Source organism: Lates calcarifer, linkage group LG1 (assembly GCF_001640805.2).
Source record: "Lates calcarifer isolate ASB-BC8 linkage group LG1, TLL_Latcal_v3, whole genome shotgun sequence".
Lineage (NCBI taxonomy): Eukaryota > Metazoa > Chordata > Actinopteri > Centropomidae > Lates > Lates calcarifer.
In genome coordinates this window covers 11,841,101-11,861,941 of record NC_066833.1, presented here as the reverse complement: position 1 = coordinate 11,861,941, position 20,841 = coordinate 11,841,101, and the positions used below count along the sequence as shown (strand labels likewise).

The 20,841-nt window shown below is 38.6% G+C and overlaps 1 protein-coding gene across 10 annotated transcripts in view; it reads left to right on the top strand.

Annotated features, from left to right (window-relative positions):
* The window catches only part of stxbp5l (syntaxin binding protein 5L), a 116,108-nt gene that overhangs the window by 6,780 nt on the left and 88,487 nt on the right, over positions 1 to 20,841 (top strand). For all 10 annotated transcript variants that reach the window (XM_018681985.2, XM_018681981.2, XM_051070178.1 and 7 more), the window contains exon 2: positions 11,808 to 11,905. In XM_018681985.2, coding sequence (XP_018537501.1) covers positions 11,808 to 11,905 — 98 coding nt within the window. The remainder of the gene's footprint in view (positions 1 to 11,807; positions 11,906 to 20,841) is intronic.

Here is a 20,841-nt window from a genome sequence, read left to right as displayed (position 1 = left end):
AACACAGTGTTTTGCTGCATGACTAGCACTGCCGAGTTGAAACCTAATTATGGAAAACAGTCCATTTGGAACTGCAGTGCTGCAAAGCTTTAAACCAACATTGGGGTTTCTTCTCTGCCTCTCTGAGTGGTTAGTGGATCCCTCTGCTCCTAAGAGCTACTTTCAAGCACTTGACAAACCTCATCTACTTGATGTCTCTCCTAAAGTATCTAAAGGATGTATGTAGAAACTGGAGTTGAGTTTTTTTTTTTTTTAATTAATTTATCTCTTTCATAAAAGAAGCACAGCTCATAATGGGTTTCAAGGTTCCTTTATGGTATTTTTTTTAGAAATCACCTACCAGATGCCTTGCAAGTGTATTCAATAAGAAAGAGACAGTATATTCAAAAAAGAATTTATTTCTTATGCTTCAAAATTCCAGTTCTTCATCCTCTGTGATCATTACTCGATTTCAATATAATAATCACAATATAGCATTAAAATGTTATATTTATATTTGGAGACAGAACTGATGATTGGCAGCAAATGGCTGCTATACTGTGCAGCCAATACATGTGATTCATCGCATTTTTGTACAATATAAGAATATAAGAGTTTCACAGGCACGCTTCCTTTGCGGATCATCATTTATAACATTTTAAACATTTTTTTGTCAGGAGTCATAATTTCTCTTCTAGAGTAAGTAAAATAAAAAATCAATTGAGGAATATATGGTGGTGATCCACTCATGAACATCTAACACACAGTACCATGTCAGTGTGCAAGTTAATCACTCAAGCTAATCACATTAGCTTGCAACCTAAAAAACTATGGATGACATCAATTTCAAATTTACTGTCATGAAAAATTCAGGCAGCTATTCAATCCATAAAACAAATTAGATTTTTAAGAAACATATCTAAAAGCAACAGACCATGTGTGGCATTGGGATTTTCTCAGTTACCATGAGGGGGCAGAGAGACACATTACGCTGTTGTGGGTAGTAACATGTGACCACTCCTACTTTTTCCATCAAGCCTGAGGCATGACGCTGATGCAATGACTGATTCACTGACATGCCTGCTGCTGTGGTTGAAAGCTTAAACCACATATACAGAGCATCCACACATGGCTGGTTTCTGACTCCATGGCTGCATAAAAGCACGAAATGAAGCCCCAGCATACAATCACAACAATCACCTCCTCCACACACACACACACACACACACACACAGAAGATTTCTTTACAGTTATGTAATAGAAATTATGTATATGTCGCTGTTAAACCCATGCTTTCATCTGAAGGGACACATGTTTTACGCTCATCACATTTGCTCCTTAAGGGGTTTGTGCCAAACATTGCTTGATAAATACTGTATAACTACATGCTGCACCTGTATGTGCAGTATTTTCTTAAGTCCAGGTGCATTTGTGTGGTCATGTGTACACAATCATCACACATTCAAAAAATAATGGCAATAATAATACTTTTAGAAATAAAAACTGCACACAGCAAACATACAAACATACAATCTCTCATACAATCTGTGGCCACATACACATAACACTGTGTAGTCTGTGGCTCTCATACAAATGAACCCACTACACTCAGCAGGGAGGGAAGCTTATCCAAGCTCATTCATTCGTTTTCATACTCACAGGCTCCCACACTGCATTCTCATCCTGTGTGCATTTGTATGTTATTCCTTTTGTGTTCATATTCATGTGCCATGCAGCAAGCACAGAAAGTGCTTATTAGATCAGCCCCATGCAGCCTTGCTGATGAATGAAAGTCCCTTCATCATTTTGCTTTCAGTATGATGAAGAATCACACCATGAAAATCTTGAATCACTTTATTTGTGGCCAACAACCCTAGCATAAGACACCAAGGATAGTTCTTATTAGCTGATCATAGTTATGCTGCTGCTACAGCACACCCTGCATTTGTAGTAATTTTGTTTTCTCTCTCAAATTTTGCTGCTAAACAATCATTCCTGTGGTGGTTCAAACCACCTGTCAGTGAAACTAGGTGGGTGTTTTTCTTTGCATTTTCTGTTGATGAAGTGAGTTCCTGGCATACTTTCCTTGCACCTTCTGCCATTGTAGTTCTCACCATTTTAAACTACTTAGTATGTTTTTAGACAAACAGGTAATGTATATCCCATCACTTCCTCTGCCTTCCAATTTTTCACAAAATGTATCAAATACACAATATCAGCTTCGATTAGGAACCTATGTGAATTGTACTGTATCTCTTTTTCCATTATCAGTCTGTTAATTGGAGTGAGAACTATTTGTCCTTCCTATCGTGCAACACCCACATCCATCTCTTGAGTGATACAGTTGCAATTAAAAAGGCCTATGTACATTTCAGAGGGTCAGTGTTTTGATCCCTGACAATCCTTGGCAAGAGACTGAACCTCAAATTGCCAACACACTTTGGTATGTGAATATGTGTGCGATGTATGTTAGAGCATGGTGTATATATAGAGTGAGTGCTGAATGAAAGTGCGTTTGTGAATGGGTGAATGTGACTTGTAGTCTAAAGTGCTTTGAGTGGTTGATATGACTAGGAAAGTGCTATATAAGTGCGGCCCATTTACCATTCCCTAGCTAAAAGCCAATGCTATCTCATGGCTCTATCCCTTATCTATTCATCCTGTTTATAATTTGTTCAATACTCTTATTCCTGTTGTTGCAAACAGGAACAAGGGTATGATATGAAATTCTACTTAAGGCCTCTCCCAATAGATAGGATCTGGCAGTGAGATTGCCCTGACCTCCATCCTGAATTTGATTGGAATGCTATTGCGGGTGCCTCTCATAATCCACACCACCAGCAATTTCATTTAATTATCTTTACAGAACCTACTTTACACCATCCAAGTTGCATCAGATGGGTAGGATTAGTGACCCCTTGTGCAGCCATTGGCCTTTGAAAGCTTCTGCTGCCTCAATTCACATGATGTGGAGCTTCTGGAATGAAGTTCTAAAATGATCCCAGTTCGTATCTGTAACAGAGCCTATGACCATATCTATTATCTGCTTTTAAATGACTTATCTATGCTGGACATCTGGAAACATCAGAGGAGGATCCTGTTAGCTGGTGTAACCAGTGCTAAGAAGATGATTTCTCTTCGCTGGAAGCCTTCTCATTCTCTCACTGTTAGACATTGGATTGTTAACCTTCTTAAACATAATGGATTTGGAGCTTTCCACTGCATGTGTGAATGGTGCTGTGTCCATGTCCAACCTTTTGTAATATGGCTGTGTGATGTACCCTGTATAATCCTGTCCTCACCTTATTCATTTCTTTATTACGATATGGGCCCATTTTTTAAAGAGTCTTTATTTATGTGTCTGTTTTGTACAATCTTTTCTGCTTCATATCTTTTATTTATCAACTGTCTCTGCAGTCCTTCTCAGTTCCACAAAGTGTGTGTATAGAGTCATTCAGGTTGTTGCTTTCATTTTATGGATTGCATCTTTCATATTTTTGTTCACTCTCAGTCTTCTCCTCATTGTTTTTCAGTAAAGGCAACATTCAAAGGCAGTCACTGAAATATGTTTGTTTCTGTAACAGTTAGATGAAACCTTGATATTTAAAACTGCACCCATGACTGTGGTTGTCTGGTGCCAGCTGTAGAAGTCACACTCTTGCAGGTTTGAGTATTGTACACATACTGGATTTTTCTACATCCTGAATTAGCATTTTGTCTTTCATGGGACAGAAAAAAATTACCCTGAGGTAGACCTGATGAGCAATAAACGATAAACCCTTGGTCAGAAAATAAAGCCAAGAGTATGTCAGATAAGCAATGAGTGAGATTGTGCTGTGTTGTGTAACCACTGCGTGTTTCCAACTCGTTTCACACATCCAGAATCCCCTGATCTCCTCTCTTACTCCTCCCCCTTGAACGTCTTCTCTCCAACCCACGTTCAGATAGGCCTCTTTTGTATTTTGGGCTGCTCCCGACTAGATCAAAGGAATTTTAGAGCAACCTCAAAATATCTCCCTTCAAACACTGCTTGGGGAAGCCACGTGTATCTCTGTTTGTTTGTTGAGTGCTCTGAGTCTGTAAAGTAAATTGGAATGGATGAATGTGACAGTCATACTCTACTTTTCTTTGCATTCCTGTCTCTCATCTTGATATTTAGCCACAGGGAGCACGTTCTAAAACACGCAGGTGATGCAGAGGCACACAAGCAACACATAACACACACAAAGGCAAAATGTATATACACTGTGTTCACTGAGCACACTTTGCATGCCTATACAAACAGTGATAAACACAGCTTAGATCCACGCTCTGGGTTCCCAGCTGAAGTTAATGCTGGGTGCCATTTATGTTCATAGGTTTCTCATTTATAATCGAGTGTAAATGCCAACCAGTTTTGATTGTACAACATTTTGTGGGATAAATTAACACCTAATCTACCATTACAGTTTGGGGTGTATAGCCACATATACAAGTGTCCTTCAACCAGCAGAGGACAGTTATGTGATTCATGGTTGATTTGCACTCATGGATGCAGTATTGTCATGACAATGGTGAAGCACTCTCATTTGAATTTTAAATATCAGTCACACATGGGAGAACCAAAGAGAGAGAATATGCTGCTCTCCGTTTGTTTGGAGTATGAATTTGGCTGGCTAATTCTTACACATAACCCCTTTAAAATTAATAGAAATATTTTGGATTAAAAGAACATTGTGTTTACAAACAGCTTCGATTTTAAATCTAAAGATTCAAACTGATTTTCTTTAATAGTATTAGATAAGAAAGTGAGAACCCAGTACATCTAGGAATTAGAAAAAGGTATTAGAAAACACAGATGCTGGTCTGCTGCAGAAAATAATTACTCTGCGATCACAAGACAATAAAACACAATACAAACAGTAAAACAAAAAAATGCAAATGATGCTCACATGGCACTCATCTGTAATTAGGAAATCTCTGCCAATCACATCTGTGTTTATAAAGCTGTTAGTTACCTACTGCAGCTTCAAATTAAAATTCATGTCACTGTGGGAAGGGTGCTTGTGGTTGCTGTCAACAGTTTGTTTAGAGACTCTATCTAGTGCTGACAAAAATACATATTTCTCTACACACACTTCAATCATGACAATGCAATACATATTTTCTGCACCATTCAATCCGTATCACGTGTTTTACATCATTTTCAGTCACTCTTTTTAAATACAATCACTGTAGGAAACTACAGGTGACTGTAAGCCTGCCACTTTAAGAGAGTGTTATGGCTCGTTGGCTGAGCTTGCGAGTTTTGTACCTCAGGAAAACAGTTCTTATATGCCAAGTTGCCGCACCGTCATAACCTGCGCACAATTACTGATTGCAGCTGGCGCATGGTGCCGCCTCTCGATGTTTTTAAAATGTTGTCCTGCGGCTGCACCTGCCCAACAAATGTCCGGTGAGGTACCAAACAGGTGGATTAATCCTCTTCTGGCCAGTGTTTTTACGTCTGCTACCACCGAGGAAAAAGAAATCTCTTTCTTAATGGACGAAAGCGTTTTTCAGCTTCTTGGGCCGGACAGCAAAATTAGGTAAATGTTTGGTAACAGCGAAAAGCAAACTCCGTTAGCTTTAAAGGTAGAGGGGTACACTTCCACCTTGAAGATTTGAACCCAGAAAAGACTAACTGACCTCTGCAGAGGAAGTTAAAGGTTAGTGACGGCCTCCGTTACTATAGCACAAAAAATAACCGCATGTCCAGTGAGACTGTTAGTGGTTTTTGCCCATTGGACGATTCTGAGAGCTAACCTGCGACTACCTCAAACATTACAATAATCAAATCATACATTAGGCATTGTAATATTCAAACATCACAACTTGGCTGTGTACTTGTAAGCAACATAAGCAACATGTCAGACAACTGTGTAGGTTACTCATAAAAGTCCAAAAGTGGTGGAACGATTCTGGATGTTAAAACTCACACTTCAAGAATCACATACCTTGGCATCACAGATGGAGAGGGCAACATTGGAGAACGAATGTAAGGATGTAGGCGCATATCTGTAATGATAGTACAAATGCCCACAGGTAATCAGTACAACCCTCTGTTTTGCATTGTGTAATGCCCCCCATTAATGATGCATCATTGGTTACAGAGGTTCTGCTCAAAACTGGTAGAAATGCAGACTGGTTAGCTAGTTACCATAACAGTTCCAAGAATCCTGATCGGAACTGGTTCAAGAACCAGAGCTGATTTGGTGGAGAAGGGATATGTGAATGTTGAGGGCTTCAAGGAGGGTGCAGACATCACAAGACTTTACTTGGAAAATTACCTGTTGTCCATAATGATATTGATATGACCTGTATATGTATATGACACTGTATATCATTATATACTGTCATTGGTTTATTGATGTAGTAAGACTTCACATTGCACATCTAGAATATGAATAGACTGGATAATTTGCATGTGTTAAAATTAGCAAAACTGGACAGGTAGAGATTGAGTTTTGTGAAGATCCTCAGAGAGGGTTTAATATTGAAAAATGCATCACAAGATCAGGAATTACAGTTCAACTCCACAGAAACACGTGAGGTCAAACAGGTCCCATCTCAGTGCATTCCATCCCCTCGCCGTCCAGCAGCCTCACAGACTTGATGTGATGTAGATGAACACATCATTGTATGTGTACAAAGGATGGACGTTTGGACTCAGCCTTAGTCTAATTGCATGCAGCACCCAATCTGGGTGGAGGGCTGCTGGCACACAGACACACACTGTAGCTAGGAAAGCAAGAAAGATCCTCTCGGTCACAAAGCTAAAAACATTTAAAGACTATATTTACAAAAAACGTGTGGTGTTAGTGATATACACCTTTTGAAGTGACTGTAAATAAGAGTATCAGAATTTAGTTTATGAATAAACTAGAATCTAGCACAATTTGCTTATTATAGAGAGTTCTAATCACAAATGTTATATTTTCATAAGAAAAATATACATACACAGTACACCTCTCTCCATCAATTCAGTTTTATTTAGCTGCCTCTGCTGTCCATGCATATACTTTTCTCACTAGGCATTATTCACCACTCGTCATTGCTCTTGCTTCAAATTGCACATCACAAGTAGCCTCTTCATCTATCCCTCCATTTATTATTGGTCTGTGTGCACAGTGCTTTCCCTTTGATTTTGTTGAGTAGATAAATATATCCAAGAGCCATCAAGGCCACATTGCAGAGTCTTCTCAGTACATTTCTCAGTGTGTCCCAGTATCCCACTGACTACTTGTGTTGGTGTAGCTCTAAAGAGCTAGAGTGATACAGTTATAAGATAAGAAAATTACATGCATGCAATGTCTACATGTAGTAAAAGCCCTATTTAGTTGCTGACATACATAAAAAGTAGCAGATATGTGCATGCAACATTAGCGTAAGTTAAGTGACCTCTTGATCTAGCTAGCCGGTGAACAATCATCTTAAGCTGCCATAGATAAAAACAATTGGCTGATGTACAGCTCTTCTACATATTGTACTTAACACGACTGGCAAACACTGCACTGCACTGTAAAACAGTCTTGTGTGTAATAACCCTTGACTGATTCTTTTTAGGTTCAATAGCAACTTACTGATTAGGCTTGTTTGTTGTTTCCCAGCCCATTAAAATCACAATTTACAAAATTATCCCTGTAAAGTCTTCTGAACTGTGTGGACTTCAGCTTTCAACAAATTTAATCAAAACAGCGCTTCCTTCCTCTAGTTTCTTCTGAACTGTGCTCTGTCCTTTCCAGTGTCTGTAAATGTTGGTAATGTTTGATTAAAGAAAAATGATGAAATGTAACTTGTTATTAGATGCAGTTTTTTCACACTGTGTCTGAAAATAGTGGAAATTCTTTGGATAAGAATATATTACACGAAGACTGTCATTAATGTATCAACCTATAGGCTAGTGGGATCAAGGACTGCATATTTTCTGTGATGATTGTCTCAAGGTTGCTTCCACTAAAATCATACTATAGGTGTAATTTTCTCAAGGCCAGAAGATTTTCAGAGAAATGTGTTTATCAACCATTGACTGACTATTGATTAAGTATTAATAGTTATAACTGGGAGATTTTTGTTTGACTAGAGAAGACCCACAACTCTGGTCCTGTTCAACAATGTTAGTGATTTTTTTCCAACAGATAAGTACAGAAAGAACACATTCACAATGCATGTGAGAAATTCTGTGAATTGAATAAGCTGCACCACATTTACATTAAATTATCTGTACATATGTGCCTTTATATCAGTGTAAACATCACTGTAATCACATACAGATAAGGAAAATTTAATGTCATAATTCGTTGTCTTGATCTGTGTTTGGAGATATAGCTGCTCAATGCACAATTTGCTGGCAGTGGTAGACATGGGTGCTGCTTACTATTTATAGATCCAGGGGTCTAGACCAGCTCTGCAGCTGAATGCTGTGTGGGGAGAGAGGATGGTGGGTGGCATCAGTCTTTGGGGGGTGGGATGTATGTGTGGAGTTATCTGATTGAACATCAGATAACGCCATACAAACATCTCTACCCCATGTGTGCATAAAGATGCATTTGTGCATAAAGATTGTATGTGGGGAGGGGAGAAGACAACACAACAGAGAAACAGAAAAAGGGAGGAGGTGGATTGAGGGTGGAGTTGATGTAATGCAGCCTCTGGCAGCCATAACGCAGGTCCTTTGCAGCAGGTCAACAATTGCTGCACAGCTGACTGCATTTCTAAATGTACATCTTGGTTGTTTCAGCAGCATGAATATTTAGTAATTCCTTTGTGTTTATTTTTCACTAGTAAATTTGTTGGATGTCTTTGACTGGGGATTGATCGCATAAGTTGATAAGCTATGTTTGTAAACAGCTACCCAATCAATCAAAGATACATAGAGGACGAAAAACTGCTTTATGGCTTTATCTGTAAAATATGTATGAGCAGCTCTGAGATCCACCACAGTAAATGTATTTCTCATCCACTTGGCTGTCTTGTATGTGTATGGGGAGAGGTTCTCCTGTATCCCAGCAACTGTGCACCAGAGTCAGGCTAGAGAACCTAAAGGGGCCCAGTGACAAGACCTGTAAGATGAATGTGTGATTGCGTGTGCCTACCCAGGTTCTTCTTTTGATACCTATGTGTTTCTACATTACGTGTGTTCCTGCCTTTATAAGTATTTGTGTATGAGTCTGTATGTGCAACCTACTCTTTTCATTTTTGTAGCATCAGACTAATTTGTTGATACATTTAGTTCAGTTAATCTGATCAGAGTCACAGTCAGAGTAGTGTTTTTAAGTGCCTGTTTGAAATGGTGTCGCCAGTATTATCTGAAGCTCTCTCCACTGCCAAAAGCTCAAACATTTATTGTCTGACAGATTGGATAAAACCTTGACCTTCCTCTTTCCTCTGTGACTGGGAAGGCAAGTGATTCTCAATGATAGGGTGAGGGCGTGTGTCACTTCACATTTTGCAAACGTTGTGCCACCTACTTTTAAACCCCATGAAATGTCTTCACTTCTGGCTTCAAGTCCCACCCCAACACCCTGTTTTGTGCGAGAATACATCAGATCTTGGAAGAATTACAATCTCAACTCTCAGAAAATAGCATGACTCTATAAAATGCATGTGTGTCCTGAGGTATTGGTATTGGAGTTCAAGATGCATATCTGATCTTACAAACCAGCTCCTTCCAGATGCATTACCTGTGTTAATGTGAATTACATACACACTTAGCAATGCAGCAGTAGTTTTTAACAATCAAGAATTATTTAAAACAAAAGTAGCGCAACTCTTACTAACTCAAATACCTCAGAGGACTCTTGATTGCAATGTTTTTTTTTTTTGTTTGTTTTTTTTGCGATTTCCTTTTGTTCAAGGGCAGCTCATTTCACTTCAAACTGCAGTGTGAAGAATGGTAATCTGGAGTAAAACAGAACATTATTGAAAATAAAAACTGAAAATATAAAATATAGTCAGTTACTGTGTGTGTTTTATTTATGCACTTTTAAAACAGAATTTGCATTTCGGGTGTATTAATCATGACAAGACAACAGGCAATACACATTGGCCGACTATTACAGAAGGGTTCAGTCAGATTCCATGGACTGTATGATGGTAGGTTTACTGTCTTCATCTCCTACATTAAGTTTTGTTTATTATTGTTTACTACTACATTTATATGCATGGCACTCATTGGCATTAATGTAGCAGTGGAACCCTGCTGGGTATGTATTAGTTTTTTATTAGTGATGTGACAGATATACGTGCATCTGAAGGTCAGGTACACTTTATTGGTATGCTACAACAGTGTACACACACACACACACACACACACAGACAGACACATAGACATTCTTGTTCCACTATCCCTGTGGGGACTGTCATTGTCATAATGCATTCCCTAGCTCCTTACCCTAGACTTAACCATCACAACTAAATGCCCAACCTTAACCTTTGCCCTAACTGAAACCTAATCTTAACACTCAAAAACTGTCTGTAACTGTCTGGGGGTTTCAATTTGTGTCCCCATGGTGAAACAAGTCCCCACGGTTAGTGTGCATCAGGTTAAGTCCCACTGGGAATTACAAAGAAACACATAACAAGTCATGCACCATCATAATGGACTCATAAATATTTGATAAATGTTAATAAATATTTAGCCCATGTAGACTCACACACAGAAGCTCTTGTTTATTGTATATGAATGGGAAATATGTGCAAAGCATGCGCTCATGCAGCACATGCACACAGACACACAAAGACTGCCTTGCACTCTATCGCCTGGTTGTAGTGTGATTCAGCGTGTCTGTGTTGTTCCTCATTTTCCTCTGTCGAGTCTGATCACCACTGAGTGATTTCATTCTCTCTCTGTTTTATAACCATTTCATTCATCCACATATTATCTTTCCAAATTCATGCCTCTGCTATATTAATGAGCGGACCAAGCCCCTGTTACAACAATTCAGACAGCCGAATGAAGGTGTTTGTGTTGGTGATGACGTGGAAGGTGGGAATTATTCCATGGTGACAATTTTTTTTTAACAGTAATATCTTATGGTAATGTTTCCATTCAATATCTGTGATGTCCATGTCTCCATATCCCCCCAGAGCAGATTACTGTAAGTGAGGCACTGCTGGGAAATTTAACATGACTAATGGCAAACAGCTGCAGTGCATCTCAGAGTATGAGTGTGAGAGATGGTGTCGTTTTTGCCTAGTCAGGCCTCAGCAAATAAATGTTGAGGCTGGTTCACTCTCAGTTTATCCAGATGCAACATTAACAGAAGCTGCTGTTTCTCCACCAATTATACTGTATGTTTCTTCACTAGAAGAATGTTAACCCTGTGAAGGTTTTCAAATTTTTGAATTTCAGTAAGTTTTCAGTTAATTTCTGATGCACCAGTGATTTGTGATTATATTCATAAATGTCATACAAATACAACTAAATAGTTGGAATTTGGGTCATATGTATGCATGTATTTGTTGTTTGAATATTTTTTTGTTTGTTTTAGGGTCTGTAGTCTTGCAGAGACTTGCAGAGATTCACACGTTAGTGCTTTACCTCAGCCAGAAACTGAAATTATACTAAAATACAATAAAAGCAAATAAAAAAAGCAATACTAAAATACCCGCCTGTCACCACAGCAATCAGACATGTGAAAATGTCAGGCCTCATCTTAAAAGCTATTGATGTCATTAGTTATATTTTACCAATTTAATCAGAAAACAGTAACATTTCAGGGGATTTAGTCATCACTTAATTACCCTAATAAGGGTTGTAAAATTATTCTTGTTCAATTAATATATTGTTTTGTGTTTTTTGCTTGCAGACAGTGCGTCATGGTTTCCCTTACCAGCCCACTGCTTTGGCCTTTGACCCTGTGCAGAAGATCTTGGCTGTTGGCTCGAGATCAGGCGGCATACGGATGTATCCTTTACCCCTCATCTGCTCACTTCCTCCCTTAATCTAACCTGGAGACACACCTGAAAAATACACATACTCTACATAAACACCTATTTGTTTTGTTACTGTAATGCATTACTTGCTTTGTCACTGTTCATTATTGTACATTATACAAAACAAAAACAATGAAACATAATGTATCACAGTAAACATAGTAAAAATGAGTGTTTTAAGAAGAAATGTAAGTATTTTCAAGAAAATGATACATAAAAATATTTCATTTTATAAAATTTATCATCTCATCTGTGTCTTTGTTAGGCAGGAAAACAGTTAATCTCAAGTTGTTTGACACTAATGTGTATAAATAAGCATAAGCATACTTAATTAAGACATATTTCAAACCAAAAATTCACAATACACAAATGAAAATAGTATCAGGGAGAATTACAGTGTTGTTCACAGAAATAGTGTATGTGATCCTACACAAACGTTTGGCACTGCTATACTGTCTCCAGGCAGGGACTTCCCCTCCTCCACTCCTAATTCTCATCCCTCTTTCCACCCTGTCATTTCATGTTGCTTGGTTGTCATGTCGCAGGCTCAGAACTGTCTCTTAACAGCCCATCCCCTGGGTCACCCGGTCATGGGGATGGGAGAGGACATGCGAGTGCAACCCAGGTAGGAGATTACACTCTCATAAATACCCAGGCTTCCCAGTATCCCTTTAGGGAACTTAGGGCAGAGGCGGCGAACAATTATTGATGCTGCTGCAGCTGCACTGCTGGTTCTGCTGGGGTAATAGATGGACTGACTGAGTGATTTCTGTGTTGAAAGAAACAGAGCAAAAAAGTGACAGTGACATTGACTGAATATTTGAAAGAAAGGGAAAGAAATGGAGAGGGTGCACAGAGGTGTTTGATGACACAGGGAATAGCTTATGAGAAAAAAGTGGCACAAATGTAGATATTTGATATCTATTATCTCTCCCTCTCTCTTAATCTGCTCTGTTTCTCTGTAGCTCCCTAATGAATGCCTGAGTGTATGGCAGAGATTTCAGCTGGGTCGAAGCCCCCAAGTGACTTAGCATTTGTATTGACATGCTGCACCCACCTTTCTCTGCTTCCATGTGACCTGTCAATGACTTTCTTCTTCTCTTTGTCTTTCTCTTTCCATTGCATGGTCTCACATACATAAAGTGCTGTTTTTCTTTCTGCCTCATCCTCCATTGCCTTCTAGAGGACCCTTTTCCCTTTATTTCTGCTTTTATTTATTCAATTCACCTTTCTTGTGTCCTTCGCAGCCTGTCTTCCTTTTTTTCCCAGGACTTTGAACGTTTGCCTGTCATGGTCTCTCTGAGTTTTTTTTTTTCCTCTGTTGCTTTTCTAATGTGTTTCCCCTCTCCATATTCCTTATTCCTTCTTTTGCAGCTGTGTAAGTCCTGTACATTCTCCATTTCTACTTCATAAATGGTACATTAGCAAGTCTTGCCTTTTGGATTTATTCTGCACTAACACTATGTTAGTGTTGCACACGCAACGCAACATATATTTTTGACAATTTCGCCAGCCTCTTATTTTCCTCACATTGTTTCTTCAAGGTGGAACAGCATGTGAAAACAAGCAATTTAAAGCTAGAGCCTTGTCTCTGTCTCTTCTGTTTGTCTGCTGCCACTGACCCGATACCTTAGCAGCTACCTTCTGCTGTAGCAACACACCATTATTTGGCAAGGATATATATTTTGTTCTTGCAAAGAAATCTGCTTTCATCTCCTAGGGCTTGAAGTTAAACATTCAGATGACACTATTGATTTACTGTGTGGGACTGCGGTTATGTGGGCTCTCTGTGGGAGGTGCCTTTTACCAGTGTGTGGTGTGTAGGCATGCAAGCCTGAGTGTATGTGCGTGTCAGTATAGGCGAAGAGTGATCAATACTGTATATCTGAGTTTCCATGGAGTGTGGTAGCTTTGTCAGAAAACATTTCCTTTCCTTTTTGCACATGTAAGAGGCTGCTGAAAAGTTAAGAGTTTCATTTTCCTCAAAGATTTGTACGTGATAACCTGGATACTTGCTCCAGCTGAGGTGTTATTTTGGAGGAGTTGTGGAACTGAATAAACATTTTCCACTGCAGTGATTTATGTAGTGAGGTGAGCTAGATGCAACTACTCTGAGATACTGTATGCCTTATCTGAACCATGTCTACATCTTTTAGGCTGCCTGCTTTCCAAGCAGACATCAGGACTATCACCTTTCTTTCATGATAGACTTAACCACTCAATTTCATCCTTACTTCAAGGCTTCATAAGTGAGAGAATGTGGAGATAACATGGCTTAGTGGTTTGTCATTTGGTTTGGTTTGAAGTAAGACTTTAGTTCTCAAAGGCATAAGCTTATTATGATTACACTGAGTGCATTCTAAGTTAAAGAAAGGTCTTGTAGAATCTTGCATTTACCATTTATACCATGTAAATTGAAAAGTAAATGGGTTAGCATGTTTAAAAATTAGCTTTGTGTCCCTGATAACTTTTATCCTCGATAAGTTTACTAAGTTTTTGTAATAATATTGTGTTTACTTGAATCTGTGTGCATCTTCTGCTGCACAAATGGCACTTTGACAAATAAATTATCAGTAAAACTAAAGCAAACCCAAAAAAAAAAAAAAAACAAAAAAACAAGCTGTTTATGCATTTGCTTAAGATTGCTCTATTTTATTGGCCCGATGTGCTTCTGTCCTCTGGTACATCTGAGAATAGAGTTGTGGCACATTGAGGAGTTTCTAAAATTATTTCTTTTCAGGTGCAGAAAATATGAGCTGAAAAGTAAGTAAAGGAAGGAAGCAGGGTTTATTGTTGACGGTAGACAGAGAGAGATGTGATTAAATTACACAGGAAGAAGTAGTTGAAGGTAGTAGTGTGGGCAGAAAAGCATCTGTTGCATAATAACGACATGAATAAAACATACTTAAATTACGTGAAGTAAAATCCACATATTGTGACACTCAAATTCACAGTACAGAACATAAGTCTTGGCAGTGCCCAAATGAGTGAATATACTCATTTGTGTGTTAATTATAGACAATTTGTATCACTATATATCCTACAGCTCTAGCTCACTGTTGGGATCTGTTGATTTTTCCATCTGGCTCCTGTGCTCTCTGTATACCTGTAGCCCCTACCTCCCTGCACAATCTCTCCTGGTACAAATTAGTAAGCAATCATATAACCCTGCATGGTAATCTACAGTAGTGTTTTGTGTAGCATATCAACAATATAGTGCCTTTTGCATTTCCTCAATGACAAATCACTTTTTTTCAGATTTCATCCCATGTCCCATTATGATTTTGAAATTGGTGGAAGGAACCTATGCCCCTATAATCATTAAGAAACACTGATGATACATGAGTATACTGACTATTGCCATGATCTGTTGTATAGTTCTCTATTTTGGACAGTATTGTTAATGCATGTAGTGTGTCTAAATCTCATAGATTTACCATAAATGGCTGAGGGAGTCACAGAGGGACTGGTCCTGCTCTGGTGAATGGTGCATAGTGACGATGTCATCAGGATTGGCGCAGTGGGTTGGCAATGAGGATCTCTGCAGTGGGCTCTGAGGACACTCCTCCCTCTGCCTGGGACAAGATTACCAAGATATGCTAAGATTTGGTTTATTGAGAGCAGATAGAACAGAGCAAGTCTTTGACAAGTGTATGTGTTTGCATTGGTCTGGTTCTTTCTCTGTTTCTCTGCCTAAACCTGTCTGTCTTGGTGACAGATCTATACCTGTGTATGTGCATGTTTTTGTTTCTTATTGGTTTGTGTGTTGGCACAGTGAAAGTAGTTTGGGTAATAGAATTGTCCACAGTCTGATGGACACTTCACTTCTCGTAACAGTCATTCAGGTCAGAGAACAGGAGAACCAGAATGAGGGGAGAGACAAAGAGAAAATTAAGAAATAGTGGTGGTTGATAGGAAGAGGACAGAAAGAGGGCTCCTATTGATGGCAACATCTTGTTCATAACACATGGGACAATTAACTTTGATGCATATATGACTGCTTTTTGCCTTTTTTAGGTGTTACTAGGCCTGGGTGACAATTCAGTAATATTGTTTATCAACTTTCAGTGGAATCATGTTGCACCAATATGATCATAACTAACATCAGTTTAATTATTTTCATATTGTGAGGTAAAAACCTTGAATAGTAAATGCATATCAGAAAAAGCTTATCAGTATCATGATATGGATTTCATTTGTATCATGCATCTCTAGTGATCACTGCTATATATGTATGTTTATGTCTCTTATCTTGATATAAGTTATGACACACTCAACCAAATGTCTCAATATACACTGTCAGTTTATTAGATAAAATCTTACAAAAGAAGTGACCATAAAGTAGCTCTTCATAACCTTCAATATTAGGATTCTTTGTAGGATTGTGTTATATTAGTTTCAGCAAGGTGTTCCTAATAAACAGTCCACTGATTGTAAATAATACTGAAACAGGATACTGTAAGCTGTGTTAAATATCTTTGATCCTGATTCATTATGTCCCTGGATGTGATACCAACATTGAGGATATCAATAGACTAAACTAAAGCTGATATTGCGTGTCGTCCTCTATCAACTCAAGGCACAGCCAAGACTTTTGCCTGCCAGAAATTTGCTGACAGTGAGCAATCAAGATAAGTTAGCCAGTGTTGACAACACTCCTCAGCTTACAGCTAGGCAAAAATGAGGATGCAGATTTACTTTTACAGGGGTGAATTCTCTCATCAGCAGCCACGTTGTTCAATGACCAACAGCAAGCAATTAATAAACCTAATTTGGCCAATGGACCATGAGCGAGCAGTGAGAAGAGATGAATCTGTGTAAATGCTCAGCAACTGTTACAGTGCATTTTTAATCACAGTCTTACTGTGTGTGTGACTTGACAGCTTTACAGTGCCAGTTAGACAAACAATAACATCAGACAGTCCTCAATTAAGCATTCATTGTTGTCACACTGTGTCATTGGCTTTGGTGACTATTTGAGCAGGCTTGTAAGCATAATGAATATTTCTCTATCAATACTAACAGTGCTACTGAGCTACTGATAGCTCAGCTACTGCATACGGCTGCTGGTGTCATAATCAGATGCTACCCAGATGTTGGGTGCATGTGCCCACACCATGGTCTATTTACATTTCAGCCACCACTTTTACTATAAAATTTCCGAACTTGAGCTCATTATCAGACTAGAGTAATGGCAGTTTTTACTGGCGCCAAAGGTGAGAAGGCTTGGTCAGTTTGTATTACATAATCCCATATAAAATATTGCTTCATGTTGTTTTTTTATTATCTTTAGCCTCTTTAATGATTTCATAAAGTGAAATCAAATCTTAAAACATCTTTTTCTATCATTTTTGATTATATTCTGTAACTGGAGTTTCACTTCTGTTGTGTTAGTATCCTGTTGTCTTAACTTGTATTTGATAATGGGCTGAATCCACAAGCTGGCAACCCTTGTGTTTTAGTGGTCTCATTTTGTCTTCTTGTCCCTTCTTCTTTTAATTAGTTGCCATCCTTCCTTAGGGTTCCATTAACACTGGTATTTTTGGTTTGGTTAGAAGACCACCCATTTCCTTCCAGCTACATATTGATCTCATTTACAGTGCTGCACCATTCAGAGGGGGAAAGAAAAGCACCCAATGCCCTATAATGCAGTGCAGTTTGTTGGTCTCAGTCTTAATGACAGTCTTTCAACACTTTACATCCCATTGCCTGTACAGTAAGAAAAGAGGAACAAATGGAAAGAATCAGGGGATTTTACTCTATTCTCCCTCCTTATCCACTTTGTTCCCTTCTTGCTGGTCTTGGTTTGTGTTTTCCTATCTTCTCTCAACTTTAAATCTTTCCTCTCTTTTCCTTCTGTGTTCCACTATATCCTATCTCCATGTTCCTCCTCCCCATTTTCTCCTTCCCTACACCCATTTCTCTGAAGGTCATCCCTCTCTCTCTTCAGTGTGACCTTTATCCTAATGATCTTTCTGTTTTGCATTTTATCTACTGACATAAACAATACACTTCCTTCTTCCACAGCTCTGGACTCTTCCTTTGGGTCATGATATGGCTTCAATATCTTTTGCCATAATTTGTGACAAATTATAGTTTGTGATTGTTATGCTAAAAGTGCTGTTATAGATTTCTGAGACCAGTAGGCACATAATGCTTCCTGTGCTTCTGCCCCCTCAGTGGCATTTTGTCTTTACTGAACAGAGGAAAGTTGCAGAATTTATTTATTTAGCTGTTTTGTTGTTCACTTTCTTTGCAATCTGGTGTTACCAAGGACTCTGAAATATTCTCTTTGTTTGTGCTCGAAGAGGAGTATTCTTAGCAGAATTCCTCATGACCACATTTGACTTAGTGGCACATAGTGTAAAATACAGTGTAGAAACTGGTAGATTTTCTCCATGCTGATGCCACTACATTTGTGAAAATACTTTTAGTAGAACTTGACTGCATTGATTTCATCTTTAGCCACTGAAGAGTTAAATAGAGTCTATGCTCTCATTCTGAAATGGCTTCAATAATTATTTTACATCTGCCTCATCTTATTCATCCTTGTCTTCAGTGTGTCTTTGCTCTTTGGTCTTTTGTCCACTCTGCTAGGGATAGTGAGGTAGATGAGTAATGAAAGGTCACCTGACTATTAATAGCAGCACTGTGAATAGTCTAGGAAATGCCGCTGGTATATGTTCACAGTCCACCAACTCCTAAATCATACATTGCAAAACGTAGACAACATGACAGGAGATGCTTTCAATTCAGCTAGAGTTTCATATGGGAACATCAGTCATCTGTAAAGCTTTGGAGTCATGTTTTTATATTTGTTCCCTATATTTGAAGATTCTGGACTTTTTAACATTGTTTGTGGATTAAATACACTGATTCCTACTAATCATACATGGAGAAAAGCATCATAGAAGAGCAAAATAACTGGAATTATTTGTTGTGCTTTCCAGGCTTTTTCAGTGCACACTCATGAAAATATTTATATTTATGTATATTTAAGCAGGTTAGATAAATAATACAGAAATAAGTGTATTTTTTTTCTAAAAATGTAAATAGATAGTTTCCAAAGAAAGTGGGCAACAGCTAGGCAAAAGCTGACAGGCTGACCCTTGATTTTATCTGATGTGTTAAGATTGCTTGCTAGCCTTTACTGCAAAAAGAAGAATCACTGGCCTGCACTCAAAGGTAATATTTTATTTTTTTGTTGAAATGATAACAAAATTACTCAAATAGCCCACTTAATGTTAAGATATATTGAGGACTTGTTCTGTAAATAATATAGTACTCTGTTTCTGAGTAAAGTAACAGTGTTGCTGAGATGTGTTACTCATCAGCCCCCAGAGCTCATGAGGCTGTGCACACTCACATCTACCCGCACACCAACAGACAAACAAACAAAGAGAAAATCTCCTGATGTTTTCTGGAGCAATATCATGCTCTGACTTCAGTAGTCAACCTATTGACTGTACCCTACTGTGCCCTCCAGCTGAGAGGAATTTGAAATAGAAGTGAAAGGAAATGTAAAAAGCGGCCTGTATGCATCAGTGTGCTTGCATACATTTATGTGCGCGCATGTCCACGCATATATCTGAGCTTTCAATATCCTTCCATAACAGGTGGTTGAGAGAGAAAAAGAGAACGAAATGAAGATACCACAGAGGCTGAAAGTCAAAGATGTAGGACTCTTATTTTCGTAAAGGCAATGCAAAGTGCAGTTCAAGGTGTAACACAAAAAACAGTATTCACAAAGCACAGCTCTGTGCTGGCTTTTTCAGTTGCTATGCTGTATGAAGGTATTCCCATTTCAGCTGGTGAATGGCAGTTCTGTGATCTATCTGCAGTCTGTAATTGGAGTGAGGGCCTTTGTCAACCTCAATCATGCACGCCAGGTCTACTGGCTAAATTTGTGTGACCAGCATTAGATTGTTGCAAAATAACCACACCTTTATTGGTTCTCTTGTCTGCCTAATTCTCACAGTTTCTTATGCAATGTAAATTACCAGAGAGGTTGGAGTCTGATACGTTATAAATAATTCTACACTTCCATGAGGGACAGTGTAAAATTCTCTTTTCACTAACTCTCTTAAGACCATCCATTCCCACCAATCCTTTGTTGGTGTTTTTCATCCAAAAGCAATGGATTACTGCAGCAAACAGCATTTAAAGAGGATAAAAGTAGCAAATTTGAATGCCCCATTGTTGTTACTGCTGGTATCAACCCTACCTATAATGTATGATAATACATTCTTTTCCCGCCCCACATGTAAGGACTGGGTTATGAAAAAACCATTTTGTTTTAGGTATTATCCAATTACATCAGACAGCACAACTGCTGATATCTGTTGTGACCAGCCACACTCAAGGCCCTCTCTTTTGGAAAGGATTCATAGTGTGGCGCTCATCTGTACATTGATTTTCACACTCGTTCTACAAAGAGACAAGCACTTCTCTTAGCATACTTCTTATGTGTGCTATGTGCCTCTGGAAACAAAAATACCAAAAGTGCACCTGCATGGCCTGGGCAGAATGTATACAGTGCACTTGACTATGCTTCATGTCTCATGCCTTGACTTATAAAAATGGAGGTTGGCAACAAAGGGTCATCAGATTTCTCAGAGTTTCTGTGATGATCTCTTTTAAACCATTTAGAATTACTTCCGCCCTGTAAACCCTAAGGGTGCGAGTATTTAAGCTGGCTTTAATTAAACAGTGTAGACCATCTTCAGTGTGAACTATATTCATGTCCTGGTATTTAGCCACTATGCCTTCAAATCATCTTCATTAGTATGACTTTATGTTCATGCCGTTTGGATTATCTTCCCTCTCTCACACTGTGAAACAGTTTATCACAGTTATATTTTAGTGGGAAGTATGCAAATGAATCTAGGATCTGACTGGATGGTGGTC